The sequence below is a fragment of the Chionomys nivalis genome, chromosome 7 (genome assembly GCF_950005125.1).
Source record: "Chionomys nivalis chromosome 7, mChiNiv1.1, whole genome shotgun sequence".
Lineage (NCBI taxonomy): Eukaryota > Metazoa > Chordata > Mammalia > Rodentia > Cricetidae > Chionomys > Chionomys nivalis.
The window spans coordinates 599,865-623,792 of NC_080092.1; the positions used below are offsets into that span (position 1 = coordinate 599,865).

Genomic DNA, 23,928 nt, shown 5'->3' on the forward strand with positions numbered 1-23,928 from the left:
ATTTTTTTATTGTTTTTATTGAGCTAGATATTTTTCTCCACTCCCCTTTCTCTCCCCTCCCCTTTTACCCTTTCCCATGGTCCCCATGCTCCCAATTTACTCAGGAGGTCTTGTCTTTTTCTATGTCCCATGTAGATTATATCTATGTATGTCTCTCTTAGGGTCCTCATTGTTGTCTAGGTTCTCTGGGATTGTGATTTGTGGGCTGGTTTTTCTTTGCTTTATGTCTAAAAGCCACTTATGAGTGAGTACATATGATATTTGTCTTTCTGAGTCTGGGTTACCTCACTCAATATGATGTTTTCTAGCTCCATCCATTTTCCTGCAAAATTCAAGGTGTCGTTATTTTTTTCTGCTGTGTAGTACTCCATTGTGTAAATATACCACATTTTCCTTATCCACTCTTTGGTTGAGGGGCATCTAGGTTGTTTCCAGGTTCTGGCTATGACAAACAATGCTGCTATGAACATAGTTGAGCACATGTCCTTGTGGCACGATTGAGCATCCTTTGGATATATACCCAAAAGTGGTATTACTGGGTCTTGAGGAAGGTTGTTTCCTACTTTTCTGAGAAATTGCCACACTGATATCCAAAGGGACTGTTTGCACTCCCACCAGCAATGGAGGGGTGTCCCCTTTACCCTACAACCTCTCCAGCATAAGTTGTCATCAGTTTTGATCTTGGCCATTTTTACAGGTGTAAGATGGAATCTCAGAGTTGCTTTGATTTGCATTTCTCTGATGGCTAAGAATGTTGAGCATTTCCTTAAGTGTCTTTCAGCCATTTTAGATTCCTCTGTTGAGAATTCTCTGTTTAAGTTTGTACCCAATTTTTTTTTATTGGATTATTTGTTCTTTTGATAACCAATATCTTGAGTTCTTTGTATATTTTGCTCTGTCTGATGTGGGGTTGGTGAAGATCTCCTCAGTTTCAGGAGGTCCCAGTTATTGTTTCTGTCAGTGTCAGTTGGCACCACCTATTTGTGGCTTTGTTGTTACTGAAAGTAGGAGTGGCCAGGCAGTGGTGGTGCACGCCTTTAATTCCAGCACTCAGAAAGCAGAGATGACTGATCTCTGAGTTCGAAGCCAGCCTGGTTTAAAATCAAGTTGTGGACAGCCAAGGCTGCACAAAGAAACCCTGTCTCGGAAGAAAAAAAGTAGAAATGATCTCAGTATGTCGCTGGATATTGTGGTTGCTTCTTAGGCTGGTCAGTGGGAAGTTGTTATCCTTAAACTTAACGTTCTGCTGTTTAGAATGATGGGTAGTTACCTATTGTGCTTTAGCTCACTGTTTTCTTTTTCACTATGTGTAACTGGAAGTATTAATATTTCTTAAGGGTCACCAGAAGTTGCAGTCGCTGGACAGGTGCTGGAGACCCTACCCCCCATTGGCGTTTTCTGGGATATTGAAAATTGCTCAGTCCCCTCTGGCCGGTCAGCAACGACTGTTGTACAGAGAATCCGTGAGAAGTTTTTTAGAGGACACAGAGAAGCAGAGTTTATCTGTGTGTGTGACATCAGTAAAGAAAACAAGGAAGTTATTCAGGAACTAAATAATTGCCAGGTAAAATTATGTATGTATGTATGTATGTATGTATGTATGCATGCATGTATGTATGTATGCATGTATGTTAGAAATTGCAATCTTTGGAGTGGTGGCTCTTTGCTTAAGAGCACTGACTGCTTCTCCAGAGGTCCTGAGTCTAATTCCCGGCAACCATAGCGGTTCACAACCATCCATAATGAGATCTGGTGCCTTCTGGCATGCAGGTGTACATGCAGACAGAGCACTCATATATGTAAATACATAAATCTTAAAAAAAAACAAAAGAATTATAAAAAAAAGAAGGTGGAAGAGGAGAAAAGAGGAGGAAGGAAAAGAAAGACTTGTAGTCTGCTGAGGGCTGAAGCAGTAACTGCTCTTCTAGAGTATTAGAGTTCAGTTCCCAGAACCCACATAGTGGCTAACAGGCATCCGTAACTGCAGTTCCAGGCATCTGACGCCCTCTCTGTTCTCTGCAGGTGACAAGCATGTATGTGGTATACAGACATACATGCAGGCAAAGCACCCACTCACATAATTTTTTGTAAGGATTTATTTTTTTATATAGTGTTCTTCTTGCATGTTTGCCTGCAGGCCAGAAGAGGGCACCAGATCTCATTACAGATGGTTGTGAGCCATCATGTGGTTGCTGGGAATTGAACTCATAAGCTTTGGAAGAGCAGGCAGCACTCTTAACTGCTGAGCCATCTCTCCTGTCCCCGCCCCCCTTTTAAAGGCAGTGTTTATCTGTGTAGCCCAGGTTAGCCTGGAACTTTCTCTGTAGACCAGGCTTTAAGTCACAGAGATCCTCCTGCCTTTGCCTCTTGAGTGCTGGGATTAAAGGCGTGTGTCATCACAGTTGGCCTGATTACTTGGAGTGTTTTGTTTAAAATTCCAATTTCAGATTGGTTTAGTGATATTATTGTTTTTATGCTGTTTTTAAATGAGAGAAAGCCACACAGTTTTTCCTAGAATGCTGAAATTTAAACATTTGATCTTTCAGTAAGTTGTTTGTACCTTGGTGCACTGTAGTGACTGTGTGCTGTCTGTGTCAGTCCATGGATGTGGTATTTCGAATTTACAGATGAAATTGAGGCTCTAAGAAGGGAAACTACTTTCTTATGGTTATATGGCCAATAAAGGAAAGAACTGGAATAACTATTTATGTGGAGACAGAGTTTCACCAGATAGCCCTGGCTGGCCTAAAACTTAGTATGTAGATGAGGCTAGTCTTAATTTCACAGAGATCTGCCTACCTCATGTCTCCTGAGTGTTGAGATTAAAGACATGACCATGCACAGTGTTTTGAACTAATATTTAAGTCAAGGCTGTCTGACCGCAAGGTCTGCTGTAAATCTAAAGATAGAATCCAAATGTTTTGACTCTTAGGTAAATAGTATCATTGACATTCCATATTTCTGCCTAGAATTATATATTTATGTTTAACATACAGATATATATTATGTAATTTTATACACACACACATTGTCTGTAATCCAAATGAAAATTACATGTGGTTGAGGCACTTTGCTTTGGGTAAGTCTAATCTTTTAACAGTAGTCAGTGTGTTTGACTTTTTTAGGAATGTTATTTCGTCTTCCATCTGCCATGCATCCCCAGATCCTATAGGCTCCAGACAGTGGATGGCATAGATGGGTGATAAACCCCACACTGTACCTTAACTGTACCTCATGCACATTGTGGACAAAATGTATCATTGAAAGCCTGATGACTTGAATTTTACTTTCTTTTCCTCTTTTTAAGAAGAGGGATAAAAGAAGTGCAAAAGCAATTAGAAATGAGACTTGGGATAATAATTTTTTCTCTTTTCATATGGAGAACCAGTTCTGAAATTATTGAGATCCGGTTGTAACAGAAATTGGAGAGATTTTTTTCCTGTGTGTTATCTGCTAGGTGCCAGGTATTGTGGTGCATTTCTCTAGTCTCAGCACTCTGGAGGCTGAGGCAGAAGGATCAAGAATTTAAGGCTAGCCTGGGCTACCCAGTGAGACCTTGTTTAAAAAAAAAAAAAAGAGTAGACCAAGTGTGGCAGTTTTCTAACCCCAGATCTTGTTCAATGATCTTTTTGATAAATAATCACAGGTAACTGTTGCTCACATAAACGCTACTGCAAAGAATGCTGCTGATGACAAACTCCGTCAGAGTCTTCGAAGGTTTGCAAATACACATACTGCTCCTGCTACTGTGGTTCTTGTATCAAGTAAGTGTCAAAGCATCTGTTGGTTTCAGCCACAATCACTGCATGGGAATTACCAGAAATGTGCAAGCTAAAGAACTACAGAGAGGTGAAAACAGGGCATGCAGTGATGATGTTGACAGCTGTTTAGGGAAACAGCTGAGTCTATAGCCTGGTGTGGTGGCTCTCCCCTCTAATCCCAACGTGTAGGAGGCTAAGGCAGGAGGATGAGTTCAGCACCAGCCTGGGCTACATAGTGAGCACTTGTCTGAAAGGGAGAAGAAAAAGGCATCTGACTCTTTTATGTTCTCTATGAGATAATTGCAGGGTCAATTTATTCAAGAAAATCTTTCTTGGGTGGTAAGGGTTCCCCCTCCCTCAGTATTAAACTTTAAAAAATGCAAGATAAATTTTCAGATTCACATCTCCCCAGTGTGTTGCTCCCTGCTCCCTGTTAATACTATATGGAAGCTGCCAGGTGGTAGTGGTGGCGCACGCCTTTAATCCCGGCACTCAGGAGGTAGAGGCAGGCCAGGCTGGTCTACAGAGCGAGTTCCAGAACAGGCTCCCCAAACTACAGAGAAACTCTGTCTTGAAAAAGGAAAGAAAAAAAAAAAACCTGAAGAAGGTGTGTTAGGTATGATTACCCTGTCAACGTTAATTCTTTACAAGAAAATGTGCTCCTATTCAAAAGTGGAAAGTGGCTGAGCCTCCTCCTGCCTCCTTGTCGTGCCACTCGCTGCCCGGGCTGCTTCTGTTGATGTTTCTAATAATTTGTATTGTCTTTCAGCTGATGTCAATTTTGCATTGGAACTCAGTGACCTGAGGCATAGGCACGGTTTCCACATCATTTTGGTGCATAAAAACCAAGCCTCTGAAGCCTTGCTGCATCATGCTAACGAGCTGATCAGATTTGAAGAATTCATTTCTGATTTACCCCCCAGGTTACCACTGAAGATCCCTGTGAGTGGGTTTATGTTGCCTTTGCTGGTTTTTACTGGTAGATTTTAGAAGCTGAGACACAGCCCTCAGCCAGGGGTCACCAGGTGTGGGATAGTGTTCTTTGTAAAAGGCTGATCAGAGTTTGAAATAAGCTTGGAAACTTTAAATTCTTGTCTTGAATAGATACAGATGGATTTTCTTTTAATGCTTTTCAAACTTGTTTAGAGAACCAACTTGTGACTTTATCTCAGAGATAGACACGTGATACTGTCCCCAAGGCTAAAGGCACTTTATATCAAATGGATGAAACAGGGAAAGGAGTTTAAGTGGTTTTGGTCTCAGGTATTATGGGTAGAGAGCTCACATGTACTTGTTTGGCTACAGATAAGCAGAGCAGTTATGCATTTTGGATGATTTCTTCCCAAACTGCAGCCGGTGCAGAGGCTGTGCTTTTTACAGTGTGTTTCTTGTCATGCATGGGTGTGACATTGGATGTTGTAGGCCATACATACTAGGAGAGTGTGAGCACATGATCAGGAACAGTTTGGGATAAATATGATTGCCACAGTGCTGAGCCATGCGTGGAACTGTTAGGGGAATGCATGCGTAACTCTGGAAGAAATTCTAACCATGGTGGAAAGGACCTCCGGTATGGGTATTCCAGAAGGATGGCATTCCCATACATTAAGTGGATTTTAATGCATAATTTAATAACTTCACAGTTGCAAGTGTGTATTATAAATGACCCTGTCCAACCCAGTACATATGATATATGTCTGTAATCTCAGCATTTAGGAGTTAGCAGCAGGGATATCACAAATTCCAGGTCAACCTGTGTTGCATAGCTTCTATCCAGCTAGGGCTGCATTAGTGAAACCCTATCAAAAACAGGGAGAAAGAATGGCATCCAGCATCCTCACAGGAAGAAGGTAGAAATTAGTGCTTAAAGGAAGCAGGTTGGCAACCACAGCAAAGCAGAGGCTGGACTCAGGTCCACCAGCCCACCTGCTAGTCCCAGTTGCCAGCAAACCCAGAGTCTGTCCTAGTCGAAATCATGTGAGGGATGATTCCCGGTGTTTACAGTTTAGCATTATTTTCCAGATGGTGAAAATAGATAAAAAAAAATTTTAATCATGTCTTTTTTTAAAATAAATAAATATTTATTTATTTATTACATATACAGTGTTCTACTTGCGTGTATACTTTCAGGTCAGAGGAGGGCACCAGATCTCATTACAGATGGTTATGAGCCACCATGTGGTTGCTGGGAATTTAACTCGGGACCTCTGGAAAAGCAGTCAGTGCTCTTAACCTCTGAGCCAACTCTCCAGCCCATCTCATTTATTTATTTATTTATTTATTTATTTATTTATTTATAACTTAGTATCAAAACTTGGGTGTATTTCCATGCCCACATAAAATACTGGTATAAATTGCCCATCTTGGGTGTATTTCCATGCCCACATAAAATACTGGTATAAATTGCCCATATTTTTAGCCACTGGAATGCTAACTGACAAGCCAGGTGGTGGTGGCGGCATACCTTTAATCCCAGGAGGCAGAGGCGGGAAGATCTGTGAGTCTAAGGCCAGCCTGGTCTACAGAGTGAGTTCAGGACTGCCAGGGCTACACAGAGAAGCCCTGTCTCAAAACACAACAAATAAACAAAAACGAGTGCCGACTGCCAGCTGGTCTGTGGCTGGCCTTTGATTTGTTTAAGAAGTCTGCCTGTTATTGGGCATGTTTTCTTACCTAGTTTTTATCATCTCCAGCAGCTCACCCAGGGTGTCTTGAGAGTACATTCTCAGGTATGGTAGCTCTGGGCAGAAGCACTGGCACGGTCTTCCTTGACCTCCAAGAAGGTGACATTGGTTCCTACTCTTATCAATGAGAAGCATCTCTTCCTATTCTTATCAATGAGAATGTGTTTTAAACGTTTGCTGGTGTGATAGGTAAAAAGTGCTGTCTGTGGTTGGCCTTCTTATGAAACTTTTTTTTTTTTAACAAATCTCCTTTTCTTTTGCTATTGCCCTTGAATATTTTTTCCTGTGGCTCCCAGATTTAGCCCTCTCCACAATTATCTTCATTTTCCTAGCATTTTCACAGTTCTATTTCTTTTTTTGGAACTGAGGACTAAACCCAGAGCCTTGTACTTTTTAGGTAAGCACTCTACCACAGAGCTAAATCCCCAACCCCTGTTCTATTTTTCTTTCTTTCTTTCTTTCTTTCTTTCTTTCTTTCTTTCTTTCTTTCTTTCTTTCTTTCTTTCTTTCTTTCTATCTGTCTTCCTATTTATCTTAGTTTTTTGAGACAGGGTTTCTCTGTAGCCCTGGCTGTCTTGGAACTCGCCCCATAGACCAGGCTGACCTCGAACTCAGAGATCTACTTGCCTCTGCTTCCTTAGTGCTGGGATTAAAGATTTACACAGCCGCCAGCTGGCCTATTTCTTTTTCTTTTTCTAAAGATTTATTTATTTATTATATATACTGTATTCTGTACCAGATCTCATTACAGATGGTTGTGAGCCACCTTGTGGTTGCTGGGAATTGAACTCAGGACCTTTGGAAGAACAGGCAGTGCTCCTAACCTCTGGGCCATCTCTCCAGCCCTGGCCTATTTCTTGATACACATTTCAGGATATCTGGAAGGCTTCTGACCTCTTACCTGACATGTACAGCTCATTAGTTTTCAACATTTACTGAGATGCACTTGCAGTTTGACATGGTTCCCATGTGGTGTCTGCCAATTGGTGGTGATTCCCTTTTCATCCAGGCAGCTAGTCACTGGACTCTAGGTTGGTCTTTTCTGGATGTTGTATAGAGACAGAATCACTCAGTATATCTGTACCTAGCTGATTATTGGAAATACCATTCAGTTACTGAATGAATTTACCTTTTCCCGTCAAAGTTGCTGTCCCTACCTCTTCAGTGAATTAAGTGAAGACAGCACTTGTTCTTGTTTTGACTGAAGTAACCCTTTCCCCCTGTGTTTGCAGTGCCACACTCTGCTCTATGTTTATAACCTACCAGCAAATAAAGACGGCAAGAGCATCAGCAACAGGCTTAGGCGCCTGTCTGATAATTGCGGTGGCAAAGTGCTGAGTATCTCAGGCTGCAGTGCAATTCTCCGCTTCATGAACCAGGACAGTGCAGAGCGGGCCCAGAAGCGGATGGAAAACGAGGATGTCTTTGGTAACAGGATCATTGTGTCGCTTGCTCCGAAACACAGAGAGTTCCTTGAAACCAAGAACTCAAATGCAATTGCCGATAAAGCAAAGTCTCCCAAAAAAGTTAAGAACTCAAAATTGTGCCTCGTCAAAGACACAAGTGAACAGTCACCCAGTGCCAAAGCCATGCCTGGCAAAGGGTTGCAGGCAAATTCTGGATCTGCTACAAAAAACACGAGCATTAAAAGTTTACAGGTAACTTTGATATTGCTTGCCTTTTGACGTTTATGGTAGGTTTGGTTTCTTTCTGTGTGTCCTGCGCCTGCCAGCTCCTGTTGTGTCCTTTTACTTTGTTTTTTGCTGAGACTCAGTGACTTTACAGTTTGTATAGGATCTAACTCATCTGCGATTTTAGGGTTCAAGACCATTGCACTTGTGACTTGTGTCTTTAAAGGAGCTGTGCCGAATGGAGTCAAAGACTGGCAGCAGAAACGGTGAGCACCAGCAAGGCCATGGGAGGTTGGCAGCACTGCCTAATGGTGGCCTAAGCACTTCAGTGCCCACCCTGAAGAACACAGGCATGATGGAGCCACTTTACAGAAGCAACCAAAAGTATGTCCAGTTTTCTTGTAGCTGCTTCTATGAAATCATGGGAGACCTGTGACGTTTACTGTCAAATTCTCCTTCCTGTTAGAAAAGAGAACGTCAGTTCCCAGAGTGCTGCCAGCTCTCCTGTAGAGAAGAAGGAGAGAGAGGAGACTGTCTTCCAAGTGAGCTACCCGTCTGCATTCAGCAAGCTGATCGCCTCAAGGCAAGTCAGCCCTCTGCTCACCTCTCAGTCTTGGTCTCCCAGGTAAGTCCAGCTTGCTCACCCGTGGGTGGATAAGCAACCGGAAGGTTACAGGTCACTACATTAGTTATTGAGACTGTGCACACTGAGGCAGGTCTGCCATCTTCCCTGCCAGACCCATTTACTGGTTACCGTAGCTAACATTCAGAGGCATTGCTTTCCTCCATTGTTCCTTCCTCCATTTGGAAATCTAGGTGATTCCGTATCAACAGGGAAGGATGTTAAGATGTCCTTATGGTCAGGTGCATGCCTATGTTCCCAGCATTTGGGAATCTGAGGCAGGAGGATCATGTGCCTGTGTTACATAATGAGTTCAAGGCCAACCTGTGTTAACTTCGCAAGACCTTAAATAAAAACAGTCAACTAGACAAACAGCGTCTTGCTCTCTTTGTGTTGAGGGAAGCCAAAATGAGATGAGCATTGGCTGCTCTTAATATGTTACTTTGTAGGAAGCTGCTGTGAGACTTGGCAGACAGGGCTGCCATAAAGGCCTGTTTTTACACGCATTTGCTGTGCAGAACTGGTTAAGAATCACTCTGGAAAAGCCAAGCCCAGTGGCACACGCCTTTAATCCCAACACTTGGGAGGTTTAGATTTCTATGAGGTTGAGTCCAGCTGGTCTATTAGTGAGTTTCAGCACAGCAAGAGCTATGTAGTGAGACCTTGTCTTAGAAAAAAAATCTGAAAAAAATCACTGCGGAAAGGGAATGTACAATTTCATGTAACAATTGACCCCTTGTTATTTGTGGTGGTAGACCTTGTAAGTCAGAGGAGGTTAAACCCTACATAAGCATTAGATGCTAAGTTTGTAAGACTAAATGCCCAGAGTGGAATTTTAATTTAGCAAGGCTTCCTATATTTTCTCTGTTTTGCTTTAAATATTTCTGTGAAATAAATTTGATACTGAATGATTTTTTTTATTGAGTCCAATTCATAGTACTTTAGACAATAAGCCTAAATCAGCATAGGCTTAAGATAAATCCACTGCAAAACCAAGTAGGAAAGTCTCTATTATCTCTAGTTTCAGACAAAGCTGAACTGGCAGAACCCGGTACATAGAACTGTTCACATCTTGTGTGTTTTCTGCAGGAGTATGTCTCCAAACCTTTTAAACAGAGCTTCGCCACTTGCTTTCAATGTTGCCAATCCCAGCAACAGTGCTGACTGCCCAGACCCATTTGCAAATGGTGTTGACATCCAGGTCAGCAATGTGGACTATAGGCTGTCCCGGAAGGAGCTGCAGCAGCTCCTCCAGGAGGCCTTTTCCAGGCATGGCCAGGTACCTTCACTCTTGTTATTAGGGTAATTGGTTTGGGTTTTGGGGAGTGTGTGGCATTTTTAAGGCAGGATCTCATCTCAGCTAGTCTCAACTATGGGAGAGTCCTTCTGCCTCAGCCTCTCAGTTGATGTGATTAAAAGCATAAGCCACAATGCTCAGCTTCACTCTTTCATTGTTTTAAAGATATATTTTAAATTAGTTATATGGATGTGTGTATCTGTGTGAGGGTATGTGCACATGGATGTGGGTGCCAGAGGTGTCAGGTCTTTTGGAGCTAGAGTTACAGTAGGTTTTAAGTTCACCAGCATGGATGCTTTGACTGAACTTTGGTCCTCTGAAAGAGTAATATATGTAGGCTCTTATCTGCTGAGCCATTTGTTCTCCAGCTGCCCCTCCCAGCCCCCCCACCCCTTTCACTCCTGTCCTTGCTTGTTTTACCCCTGGTAGAGTTTAATACCAGAGGGCCTAATGGGACACACAGAGCCACAGCTAGGACATGGGTATGACTGGACAGATTGGAACTTCTTTTCCCTTCTCTGTGCTAAAAGAAGTATAAAACACTTAAGAGAAAATGAAGCTAGCCACGAGAAGTGCCTGTCATGGATAGAGGAACTTACTAAGAACTACATCCAGAAATACAGAAAATCTAAAGCAGTGGTTCTCCACCTTCCTAATGCTGCTACCCTTTGAAACAGTTCCTCATGTTGTGGTAATCCCCAACCATAAAATGACTTTCATTGCTTCTTCATAACTGTAATTTTGCTACTGTTATGAATGTAATGTAAATATCTGGTATGCAGCCCCTGTGAAAGGGTCACTCGACCCCCAAAGCGGTTGTGACCCACAGGTTGAGAACCACTAGTCTAAAGGACTATTGGCTAGTTCTTATTGTATTTTAATTTACCCAGCCCAGTGTTTAGGTGCAGTTTTTTTTTTTTTTTTTTTTTTTTTAAAAATGCACCTTTTATAGACCTGGTATTTTGCAGAGTCAGAGAAACCCTGTTCTCTGAGTCTACCTCTGAGTGACATATGCCAGAGCACACAGGCAGACTGGCCAGGCCAGCTTCTCTGAAGATCATCTACACTCTGGTCACCTGCAGTACCTTATTCAGACAAGTCACCTCATGCAGGCCCTGACATCTAGTAGCATATTCTTCCACAGTTCATTCTCGTTTTTGAAGACGACAGGCTCTGGGTAGATATTGGTAGTGCTCTGCTTCATTTTGTCCTTTTGTAGGTCAAGAGTATTGAGCTCAGTCCTCACACCGATTACCAGCTCAAGGCCATTGTGCAGATGGGAAACCTGCAAGAAGCAATCTGTGCAGTGAACAGCCTCCACAGGCACAAGATTGGCAGCAAGAAGATTCTGGTTTCACTCTCCACGGGAGCTGCCAACAAATCACTTTCTTTGCTAAGGTAAAAACAGTATCCAAGCCAGGCCGTGGTGGTGCGTGCCTTTAATCACAGCACTTGGGATGAAAGAGGCAGGCAGATCTCTGAGTTTGAGGCCTGCCTGGACTACGAGAGCTAGTTCCAGGACAGCTAGGACTGTTAACACAGAAAAAGCCTGTTTAGAAAAACAAAACAAACAAAAAATACAGTATCCAAGCCATTCACTTCAGGACATAACAAACTGAGCCACAAATGGTTTGGAAAATAATAAATAGATTTTATCACATTTCCAATCCTCCTGTATACAATAAAAGTTATTGTGAATTAATAGGGTTTGAAATCTGCCCTCTGGCTTTTGTTCAAGTTATTAATCAAAAGCCAAAGATTGAACTTGGCAGCCCTTTGAGAGTGAAGTGGCATATTGCTTACCCAGAACAGGTTCTAAGACTAACAGACCACTACAGTAACACACAGAAGCCTGAAAAGGGTAAAGTCCAGGCTGGAGTCCTAGTGCAGTGTGGGCTCTTCATAGCAGGTCTGTGGGAGCTAGTGAGATGGGATTCACTCTGAGTATTGGAATATCAAGGACCTTCTGTGGTTCGTACTTAGACAGTATTTGAAGTTGTGGGCATGTTATTTTTTTTTCCTTAGAATAAAAATAATACTCAGATTTTTGCAGTGTTTGGGCCTCTGTTTCTGTGGCATCAGTACCTTTTTTGTGACGAGTAATGAGGATGTTACTGTGTGCAGTTACATGTTACTATGTGCAGTAATGAGGATGTTACTGTGTGCAGTTACATGTCCAGCCACATGCAGGAATTCTAGCCCCATGTATCTAACACATAAGCCACACGTGGCAGGAGATAATGCAAGCTATTCTGCTTTCACTTGGACTTAAAACCCAATGTGTATGTCCGTCCGTCCATCCGTGTCCCCGCCCCCGTCCTTAGGAGACCTCATGTCTTTCTACTGCACTGATGTGGGAAGTCCCAGGGAATCCCAGGCAATGACTTGATAATCTTTCTTTGGCTTGATCCTAAAATCTTTTTTGGTTTTCTTTTTAACTTTTCTGAAAAGTAAACTCTTGACATATCAAATTCGGAAGTTTACTTTGCATGTACATTGTGTTAATTTTATAAACCTTTTAAAAATACACTTTGGCTGGGTGGTGATGGCACACACCTTTAATCCCAGCACTAGGGAGGTAGAGGCAGGTGGATCTCTGTGAGTTTGAGGCCAGCCTGGTCTGCAGAGTGAGTTCCAGGACAACCAGGGCTGCACAGAGAAATCCTATCTCTTGAAAATCCAGGGAGAAAAAAAAAGAAGAAAATGTATATATAATATGTAATATACAGGAATAGGCCCTTCTCTAACTTGTGGCTTTTGTCCTACAGTGCAGAAACAATCTCTATTCTTCAGGATGCTCCCGCCTGTTGTTTGCCTCTCTTTAAATTTATAGACATCTATGAAAAGAAGTAAGTTTTGTTTGTCGTTCTATTGATATAGTCAGTATGATTGGTGACTTCATCCAAAAAATTATTATGCTCACCCTTAAGGAACGTCTCACAGAGAAGGTTCTGATCAGATTGGAAATTTGAATCTAACACTTTTTAAAAAATTTTTTTAAATCATTTTATTCTTAATTTTTACTTTTTTTAAAAAAAATTTCCTGTGTATATAGATGTTTTGTCATGGGTGTCAGGTGCCCTGGAACCGTAATTACAGACAGGCAGTTTTGAGCTGCCATGTGGGTGCTGGTAATTGAACCCGGGTCCTCTGAAGAGCAGTCGCTACTCTTAACCACTGAGCCATCTCTCCAGCCCTAAACTTTTATTTTTAACAAAATTATACTCAAGTTTCTGTTTTATTGCTGTGAAGCTATGGCCATGGAAACTATTCTAAAAGGAAACCTTTAATTGGGTCTGGATTACTGTTTCAGAGGTTTAGTCCATTATCCTCATGGTGGGAAGCATGATGTTACACGGGTAGGCATGGTGCTGGGAAAGGAGCGTGTGAGTTCTACATTCAGATCCACAGACAGCAGGAAGAGAGACTGGGCCTGGCTTAAGCTTCTGATACTTTAAAGCCCACCTGCAGTGACATATTTCCTCAGACAAGGCCACATCTCCCAATAGTGCCACTCCCTATGAGCCTATGGGGACCATTTTCATTCAGACCACCACAGTTCTGAAAGCTAAGCTTTTTTATTTTGTTTTACCAACTAGTTTTTATTACTCTTGGGATGGCATTTGTGAACTTGCTCTATACTTTAGACAGGGACTGGAATGTTCAGTGTCCAGTGTGCGATGCACAGCAGGTGTTACAAAAGCTGAGGCACTGCAGAAAATGCAGATTTGCAAGCGGCGTGGTTCTGTACCCAAAGAAGGAAAGAGAATATATCACAAATTCTTTATGAATCAAAGAGAAATGTCAGTGAAAAGGAGGTTCATAGAAGAGAGAATGCTTCAGAGATCCAAAGGAAGGCATCACAGAGGTGTGGCAGTTACTCCATAAGTAATGAACCATTGCATGAGTGGGGGAATGGAGGACAGAGAAGTATGACGGTGGTCAGAGCCATCTTCAAGAATAGGAAAAAAGAGGGAACGTTCTGCACCAGGCCCAAATCTGTCTGATGCCATTGGACTACAAGGACTATGTGCCACAGAAGTTTTAAGTCTCCCTGAGACCTGGTGGCATGTATTGATAATTCCAGCATTTGGGAGTTCAAGACATACTTAGCTGTGCAAATGCCAGACACAGATACTGTCTCAAAAACCAAATAAATGGATGGAGGAATGGGTAGGCGGGCTAGAGCAGAGGTTCTCAACTTGTGGGTAGCAATCCCTTTAGAGGTCAAACAACCACCCTTTGACAGTGGTCAAATATTAGATATCCTGCATATGAGATATTTACATTATGATTAGCAACAGTAGAAAATTTTTATTTATGAAGTAGCAACAAAAGTAACTTATGCTGGGGTGGAACACTGTAAGACGAGAAACTGTATTAGAGCTTCACAGAGCTAGGAAGGCTGGGAAGCACTGTCTAGAGATGGCCCAGCATGTAGAGGCAGCACCGGCCGTTCTTGCAGTGGACCCAGTCTCACTTCCCAGCGCCTGCAGGGGGGCGCACACCCTACCAGTCTGTCTCTAGTGGATAGGATGCTGTTTTCTGACCTCCAAGGGCATTGCACGCATGTGCTGCACAGACATATATATAGGCAAAACATGTATACATGTCAAATAATAAAATTTTTTTGAAAGAGAAAGGAGATTCAAGTTCCTATGAATCAGGATCAGATAACTGATGTCGGATAGGAAACAAGATGGCAAAATTAAAGGTAGAAAACATTTGACCTGGGAACATGGTGGGGACAGTTAAACAGGAAACGGGCATGAAGTTTGAATGGGATCACAGTAAGTGTTAGGTCTTGGACATAAAAGTTTGGAGCACTATTGGAGTCTTGATACCGAGAGTTGGAGTGCTATTTTGGAGGCTCTGTGAGAGACATGTTGGCTCTGAATTTCCTGGCTGCTATTTGTTCAGTAGGCATTGTGGTGGGCAGGGAGCAGATAGGGCCAGAAGAGGTGGGGGAGGGGAGGTAGAACTGGATGGAAGATCAGGGAAACAAGCAATGTCCCAGGGGTGAGGGTGATGGGGTAAGGAAAGTATGTGAGAAAGAACATGCCAGACTGGGAAGTTTCTGGGCTGAGGAAGCAGAGTGAGGTTTGGGGACAACTGGTGACATACAGCCAGGAGGGAAGAGGTTTAGAGCCTGAGCAGATGTCAGTCCTGAGAGATCAGTTATTTTTACTCTCAAGGATCAGAGCGCTTATGACTAAGAATGAGAGGACAGAGATAATGTGTATCTCCCCGTGTGGGGAGACCCCATGGATGCTGTTGGTAGGAAGGAAGCCTGATGGGTGTAGGGAACTGGCAGTAGAACCTGGAGAGATTGGAAGGGATTGCCAGACCAGGCCCCACCCATTAGCTCACACTAACCTCATTCAGCACCATGAGGTACAAGTTACCTCAGCATTTTAAAGACAGCAAAATTAAGATTCAAATTGGTTGAATATTTTTACTTAAGTTTACAAAGGCTGAAGTAGAGTCTGCATGTGAGGAGCCACATGACGGCAGGACTGGATGAGTTCAGTCACGGGGCAGCCATTCTGTGTTGGCTTTATTTAGACAGGTCAGGTATTTCTACAGAAGAAAAACATTCTAGGGCTAGGGAGATGGCTCAGAGGTTAACAGCACTTACTATTTACTACTCTTCCAGAAGTTTTGAGTTCAATTCCCAGCAACCACATGGTGGCTCACAACCATCTGTGATGAGATCTGGTGCCCTCTTCTGGTCTTCAGGCAGACATGCAAGCAGAACACTGTATACATAATAAATACATAAATCTTTTTTTTTTAAAAAAACAAAAAAAAGATATTCTAAGACAATATCTCTTTCCTGTTCTTAGGTATGGACACAAGTTAAATGTGTCTGATTTATATAAATTAACAGACACAATTGCAATCCGTGAGCAGGGAAACGGGCGGCTGGTGTGTCTCTTACCCAGCAGCCAGGCCCGCCAGAGCCCCCTGGGCTCTTCCCAGTCACATGATGGCTCCTCCACGAACTGCAGCCCAGTTCTTTTTGAAGAGTTGGAATATCATGAACCTGTCTGCAGGCAGCACTGCTCTAACAAGGACTTCAGGTACATCAGCACCCTCCAGAGAGTGTGAGCAGGGAATGCTTTCCACTCCTGAGAAGCGCCAGCTCACTGCTTGCTGTCTTTCCTGCAGTGAACATGAATTTGATCCAGACTCTTACAAGATCCCCTTTGTGGTCCTTTCTTTGAAAGCGTTTGCGCCTCAAGTTCATAGTCTTCTCCAGACCCATGAGGGCACTGTGCCTTTGCTAAGGTGAGCGATGTTAGCCGTTGGGAGTAGAGTATTGAGTGTCATTCCTGCAGTCTGCCTACTGACTGAACCAAGGATTAGAAATAGGGCTCTGTCCTGGGGCTGAAGCTTTAAGAAGTGGATCCATGCACTTAGTATTTCAACAAGAAACTGGGCTTACATTGAATTTCACAAACATAAACATGAGGGCAGTCTCTTCTCTGCAGGAAGGAGGTGCGTCCAGACTGAAAGCTGCACAAGCCGGTAGAGTGCGTCATTCCGTCTGTGGTCAGGTTCCACAAAGACCACCTCCAGACTCGGGGGCCTTGGAGCCAGTGTGCTTTATCTCACTTCCTAGTGAGCACTGCCCCGGGATTTCTAGAGCTGTTAGAATAGCACAGAGACTCTTAGCACATACAGATTAAAGCCTGCTGTGGAGCTTGCACTGCCTTTTCCATTATTTTCATTTAACCCTTCCCCCCACTTCAGCTTTCCAGATTGCTATGCTGCGGAGTTTGGTGATCTAGAAATCGTGCAAGACAGCCCCAGGGGTGTCCCTTTAGAGCACTTCATCACCTGCATTCCAGGAGTGAACATAGCCAGTGCTCAGAATGGTGTCAAAGTAGTGAAGTGGATTCACAACAAGCCCCCACCTCCCAACACTGGTAGGTGGGCAGGTATCAGCGATTAAGGCCTAAGCTCCCTCCTGTCTACGAGGAGGCCAGGAGAAAGTTGTGGCTTTGATTTTAAACAGCAGCACCGTTTTTATCACAATGTCTCCTCTGATCTTAAGACTCCCCAGATGCTAAGGGGTTGGTAGAGTCTGACTTTTGAAGATATCAGCATTGGGCCAGCAAGATAGCTCAGAAAATAAAGGAGCCTACCATGAAGACTGACAACCTGAGTTTGAGCACCAGGATCCACATGGTGGAAGGAGATAGCCAGCTTCCACAAGTTGTGCCATGCCATATGTGTGCACAGTTGCACGCGCAAACTCACGCACGTTCACGCACGTGCATGCTTGCGCTCTCTTCCTACTCTTTAGCCCTAATGTGTCTTCTTCCTAGGTTTGTACCTCTGTTTCCTGTACAGGAAAGGTGAGAGGGTAACTGGGAGCCTGAGCCATCAGCTCTGGGGGAGCTCTGAGAAGCTCCTTCCTGAACATGTCCTCTCCCTCAGTTTCAAGCTGCGCAGGATCCATGAAAGGCTCACGCTCTGTCTTGTGCCATGAACTCACAAATCTCTTCCACTTCTATAAAGGTTTTTGTCTGATTTTTTTTTTTTAGGTTTTATTTTTTGATTTTTAACTTCTGTATTATTATTGGAGATAATGTCTCACTTAATTAACCCAGACTTCTCTTGAACTCATGGATCCTCTTGCTTCATCCTGCCTTGCCCCAGTACTGAGATTAAGGGCACTTGGCATTATTTTAGCTCAGCCTAGGTTTTGTTTTTTTGTTTTTTATTTAAAGCTTTTATGAGATATGAGTCCTTGAGATAGTGCTTAACCCTGATGGTGCAGACCTGTTTATATCATAGCATGTAGGAGACAGAAGAGGCTTAGTTTGAGTTTGGTCTTCATGGGGTGGTCCATCCTGCTAGGCTTCATCGTGAGACTGTCTCAGGAAGGAAGTAGGTAGATAGATCTGTTTCTTAGTCTGTTTTCCAACCTGCTCCAGGTACTGCCTCCCATATCTTTGTGGGTAATATTTCAACTCTATTATTGGTTAATTGCATTTTCGTGGATCATCTGCCTGGGCCCATCTATACTGTGTCTGTGGGAGAAATACTGTCCAAATGGCCAAGTTACAGATATTTGAAATATTGCCAATGTAGTCTGGGAAATCCTTGTTCATCTTCACTTCTGCCATTACCCCAGAATGCTCTGCTTTCCTTCGATACCTTTTGAGAATTATGGGCACTGGTTTGCCTGCCTATAGTAAGATAGCCTGGTTGTTTGATTCTGTGGCTCCTGTGTGTACAAGCTGAAACTTGAAACAGTGGCTTGCTGTGTAGTGAACACACTATGTGTGTTTACTGTGTCGGTGAAATCATGCCTAAGGTCTTCTGTGTTTTTTTCCTTCTCTAGACCCTTGGCTTCTGCGTTCTAAAAGTCCTGTGGGTAATCCCCAGCTGATCCAGTTCAGCAGAGAAGTAATTGATTTACTGAAGAACCAGCCGTCTTGTATACTACCAATTAGCAATTTCATCCCTTCATACCATCACCATTTTGCAAAGCAGTGTCGAGTTTCAGATTATGGATATTCCAAGCTGATTGAACTATTAGAAGCAGTGCCTCATGTGTTACAGGTAAAGGGTACAAGGGGTTATTTGTTCAAAGAAAGGAGTGTTCTTCCATGACTTCAGCAGCCACATCCAAAGACAGACAAATGGTACCTCATTTCTCAGAAAGCCATACTGAGCTAAACATCCTGTTAGAACTTGTTTCAAAATGCAGCTGCCCTCTCAAGTGTTCAGGGAACTACAGATTTCCAACCTGGAACAATTCCCTAGAGGCCTGTGAGCATTTTGCTCCCAGTGTCTGTGGGCTGACACCTTTCTTGCAGTGTTCTCTAGGATGCTCGTTACAAGGGGCTGCTGCGAGCAGCATTTCTTACATGTTGATGCCTACCAAGGAGTCGAGGGCTCTACCCTTCATGATTTGGACATTAGTCACTGAACTAGAGTTTAGCCTTGGATTATTATCTAGGCTGCCTATAACTTCCCCTGAAGACAGTGTTTTCATAATTTCCCACTTGTTAAAGAGGCTTGAAAAACTTCAGCTGTCTTTTCAAGACAGGGTTTCTCTGTAGCTTTGAAGCCTGTCCTGGAACTCGCCCTGTAGACTGAGCTGGTTTCAAACTCACAGAGATCCACCTGTCTCTGCCTCCCAAGTGCTGGGATTAAAAGCGTTTGCTACCACCACCCGGTGACTACTTTAGCTATCTTTTACAGCTGAAATTAGTCATCCAGACTGAGCACATGCTCTTCCTCTTTGTGCTCATGATCATTTGAGAAAATAGCACTTTGAAAACAAATGAACCTGGCCCCAGACAACTGGACCATTGTTCTTTTCAACTGTATATGTTGAATTTTGTCCATTGCAGACATTGTACATAGAGGGAGATAGTCTGAGAGTAACAAGAGCAAGAAAGATAGAGATGTGGTTGACACAACATATCTTTTGAGTTCTTCAGTACAAATAATGAGAACATTTCATTTTCAGATTCTTGGAATGGGCTCCAAACGTCTGCTGACCCTCACTCATAGGGCCCAGGTGAAGCGCTTTACTCAGGATTTACTAAAACTTCTCAAGTCCCAGGCCAGCAAGCAGGTCATTGTGAGAGAATTCTCACAGGCTTACCATTGGTGAGTTGATGGGAAGCTTTTAGAAAAAAAAAATTAACATTCTTTTTTCCTACAAGTTTCAAACAGTCCTCTCACGCTACCATTAGGCAGAGTTTTGTAAAGCTTGTTACTGTGGCAATGAGTTTTACTCATTTTTCATCCTTTTCCCATTTTAAAACATAGGTGTTTCTCAAGGGACTGGGATATCACAGAATATGGTGTATGTGAGTTGATTGATATCATATCAGAGATCCCAGACACAACCATCTGCTTGTCCCAACAAGATGATGACATGGTCATTTATATCCGTAAAAGAGGTATGCGGAGGGGTGTAGCCTATCTCAGTAGTGCCTTTGGTTTTTTTGTTTTGTACTTTTGAGGCCCAACTTCACTGTGTAGCCCAGGCTGGTTTGAACTTAGAGTATTACTCTGACCTCAGCCTCCCAAAGTATTGGGATTGCAGACATGATTCTAGTTACCGATTACTTTTAAATGAAATAGGTTTTTTGTTTGTTTGTTTGTTTGTTTGTTTTGGGGGGTTGCCCTTTTCCCTCCTTTTCCATGGTTCTTAATGGTTCCCTTGGAATTATGGTTTGTAAAACTGCCTGATACACAGAACCTGTGTTGTTTGTGTTGTTTGGAGGAAGGGAAACCATGTATCCTGCAGGAAAGAACACTGGTCTTTCAGAACGGACTCAGAGATGAGAAGAAACTGTAGCCCAGCTGTGTGCAGCAGTTTCTAATGACCGTGTCACTTGATGGAGACTGTTACACAGTGCATACTTTGAAAGGAAACAAGCTCATAGAAATGTGGCATCTGTCTTGCCAGTCCTGTCAACTCTGGGAGAGAGACCTGTTAAATATCATATTCCCCCCTTACCAGTGAGAGTGTCTCTGTGTCCCAGAGTTAAAATTTGTGGTGTCTGTCTTTTCCCAGTTCTCGTCCAATCAATTTAAAATTAATAGAAATGAAGATCAGTGTTTAAGTACTTTTTCTCTTTAATTTTGTTGAAATTTTGATACTCTTTTCTGATGGCAATTTTGAACTGAAGATCAAATAAATAAAAGTGTGAATGTTCTGTAGAAATAACACTGTATTGCTTGAAGCACCAGACCTCTGTCTGTCTTGTTCACATAGGTGTAGTGGACAGGATTTATAGAAATTGTTCCTGTCTTGTAGGTGATGACACGTGTGTCTCTCACCTCCCACAGTAGTAGCCTCACGGAGCTGACCTCTGTGACTCCAGCAGTGCCCTGCAGGTTGGGACTAAACACAGTGGATGGGAGCCTGATGTGTAATATTCTTTGTCTTTTAAAGAACGAACTCAGGATGAGATAGAAAGGACAAAGCAGTTCTCCAAGGATGTTGTGGACTTGCTGCGCCACCAGCCCCACTTCCGGATGCCGTTTAACAAGTTCATTCCCTCTTACCACCACCACTTTGGCCGACAGTGCAAGCTTGCATACTATGGATTTACCAAGCTGCTTGAACTTTTGGAAGCCATACCTGAGATTTTACAAGTAAGTGCAGAGATTATCTTATTCTTTAAGTGTTTTTCTGAGCAGTGTATAGAGAGGTGTTGTTACTGTTTCTCATCAGCAAAACTGTGTTTTGACCTGTTGGTAATTTTATGTAATGGAGGATTTGTTTGTATCCCAGAATTTATGAGGTTAAAGCCAGCCTGGATTAAACAGCAAGATTCCACCTCAAAAATATCTTCAACTTGTGTTAAGATAATCATTAAAAATAGGATGAGATGGTTCAAATGTTAAACTGGCTATTTTTTGGCGGCACCATGCTTCCCAAATACCTTTGGTTAGAGGTGGGGTGAAAGAATTCATGCCAAGCTTTTCCAAGTGGAGTTGGATTTCTGTTATTAATTTTATTAACATGATATTTGATTCCAGATGTGTTGTTAAAACTTTTTATTGTTGTGAAATATACATACTAGAATTTACTACCAGGAAAAGGAACATCCTACATATGTGTTTGCATGCCCAGGGAGGAGCTCTCTGACCTTGCAGAACTGTGCCTCCATAACCGCACTCCCATCTTAAGTGACCAGTGTGTAGGTTTTCATGTCGTTTAGCTCTGCATACAATCATGTGTTCAGACCCTTCTTTCCTCCCTATGTGTTTGTTAAGGTACTGGAATGTGGAGAAGAGAAAATCCTGACTTTGACCGAAGTGGAGCGATTTAAAGCTCTAGCTGCCCAGTTTGTTAAGCTTCTGCGGTCCCAAAAGGATAACTGCCTTATGATGACAGATCTGCTCACAGAATATGCTAAAACTTTTGGTTACACATTTCGTCTGCAAGACTACGATGTCAGTTCGGTCTCTGCTTTGACACAAAAACTCTGCCATGTTGTAAAGGTAAGCCGATGTCCTGCTGAGTAGGCTGTGGCATGGCCCATGTGGGGTGTTGTGTGTATTGCAGCATTTCTGTTCCCTGTGTGTACTGCTGTTGCTTTACAGCTGTGTGTCAGCGAGACCTTACTAGGTAATAGGAGGTGGCTTGATGTGATACTTTAGACTCATGGTCTTCCTTGTATATCTTTATGACCTTTCTGAACTGATAAGGTCACTTTTTATCCTAGGGTACGAGTGCTCAGGTAAAGTTGAATCCTTCCAAAGAGTTCTCGGGATATGGTGTCATGTATCTTCTATGGGTCCTGACTCATTTAGGAGTCATCCTAAGAATAAACACTAGCTTAGAGTTGCCCTTGTGACTGCAAAACCCTTTTAGAAGGCACGTTCCTACCTCTTCCCTACACCCTCTTACATTGAGCTGACCCTCCCACTTACAGATAGAGCAGCTGGACAGTTTCTAGAATATCTATTGCACAGGATTAGGGAACATAGAGCCGCTGGACAGTTTTTAGAATATCTATTGCACAGGATTAGGGAACATAGAGCCGCTGGACAGTTGCTAGAATATCTATTGCACAGGATTAGGGAACATAGAGCCGCTGGACAGTTTTTAGAATATCTATTGCACAGGATTAGGGAACATAGAGCCGCTGGACAGTTGCTAGAACATCTATAGCACAGGACTAGGGAAAATTGCCAGGAGGAAGAAATGGAAAGGGAAGCAAGAAGTGGTGGCACCATCAGCCACACTGAGGGAATCTGGTTATATACTGATTACTGATAGGTTAGAAGAAACAGGAAGGGAGTGACCAGTTGCATTCTGAGACTTCGGTGGGTGGTGGTGACTGGCGTGCTCCTGAGAACAGTACTTAAGAGTAGGCCCAGCAATGTCAGGATGTCAAGGGAGAGTGGTAGAAGTATATGCCACAGCTTTTGGCTAGCTTGATTGTAAGAGGAAGTGTCTGAGGGCCACAGCTGGACACAGGATGAAAAGAACTAATGGGCTACTGGCCTGATATGCATGTGCTGTAGTTGAGTTTGGGAGTGCCAAAGAAGGATGACTTGAGAAATGAGCAGACAAAGGCAAGAAGGGCTTCTGGGAAATGAACACAAGAAAGGCTTCTGGGGTAGAATGAGGAGGTGGACCAGAAGGACAGATTGCCTTAACACAACAATGAGGGCTGTTGGGTTGGCCCTAGTAAAGTTAATTCTGGTATTTGTCACCATGAAAATAATGCTATGTTGCCATTAAATGGAAGGTTACAATGGCTGTTTAAAGAGAAGGGGTCAAGGCTTAAGGTAGAAGAGCTCAGAGAAGGTCTGATGTGTGGCCTCAAGGGTGAGGAGCAGCATTGTGCACGTGGGGAGCTCATGCTCATGGATGGTAGAGACAGCCACCGTTGGCGTGTCACCCAGATGCAGGTCCAGAGGCTGATGGCTGGGCTCATGGTGAGAGCTGGCCAGATGACCATGACTGAAATGACTTAGGGGTAAAAAAACTTAAATTGACACAAATACCAGTGTTGCTAAGATGGACAGTAACATGAGAAGCAGAAACCTGGCCTGCAGTTGCAGGACCTCAGGAGGCTAAAGCAGGAAAACTTGAATTTCAGGTTCAGGCTGGGAAATTTAACAAGACCCCATCTCCACATTTAGAAAAGTAGAAAGACTGGAGTTATAGCTCAGTGTAGAGGGCTTGTCCAGCTTTCAGAGTACTGGGTTCATCCTCAGTACTGGGGATGGGGAAAACAGAACCAAGTGAGGAAAGGACTCCGAGATTTGAGAGAGAGCAGGGAATTGGAGAGAGTAATGTTGTCTAGACGTGTGGGGCAACCCAGCTTCTCCTTTGTTGTGTCATTACAAGGCAGGCAAGGAGTATTGCCAGAAACCCCTGAAGAGTCCAGCAGAGCCAGTGCTGATACCCAAAACATAGGAAATCTGAGTTTCT

At 43.1% G+C, this 23,928-nt stretch overlaps 1 protein-coding gene across 1 annotated transcript in view; it reads left to right on the forward strand.

Moving 5' to 3' along the window:
* Window positions 1-23,928, forward strand: part of Marf1 (meiosis regulator and mRNA stability factor 1) — a 53,285-nt gene that overhangs the window by 10,375 nt on the left and 18,982 nt on the right. The window contains exons 5-21 of the mRNA XM_057773816.1: window positions 1,338-1,564; window positions 3,647-3,764; window positions 4,531-4,703; window positions 7,678-8,103; window positions 8,303-8,460; window positions 8,543-8,701; window positions 9,788-9,977; window positions 11,215-11,393; window positions 12,764-12,844; window positions 15,842-16,078; window positions 16,167-16,286; window positions 16,752-16,927; window positions 18,352-18,572; window positions 19,489-19,631; window positions 19,794-19,927; window positions 20,929-21,131; window positions 21,756-21,983. Coding sequence (XP_057629799.1) covers window positions 1,338-1,564; window positions 3,647-3,764; window positions 4,531-4,703; window positions 7,678-8,103; window positions 8,303-8,460; window positions 8,543-8,701; window positions 9,788-9,977; window positions 11,215-11,393; window positions 12,764-12,844; window positions 15,842-16,078; window positions 16,167-16,286; window positions 16,752-16,927; window positions 18,352-18,572; window positions 19,489-19,631; window positions 19,794-19,927; window positions 20,929-21,131; window positions 21,756-21,983 — 3,173 coding nt within the window. The remainder of the gene's footprint in view (window positions 1-1,337; window positions 1,565-3,646; window positions 3,765-4,530; window positions 4,704-7,677; window positions 8,104-8,302; window positions 8,461-8,542; window positions 8,702-9,787; window positions 9,978-11,214; window positions 11,394-12,763; window positions 12,845-15,841; window positions 16,079-16,166; window positions 16,287-16,751; window positions 16,928-18,351; window positions 18,573-19,488; window positions 19,632-19,793; window positions 19,928-20,928; window positions 21,132-21,755; window positions 21,984-23,928) is intronic.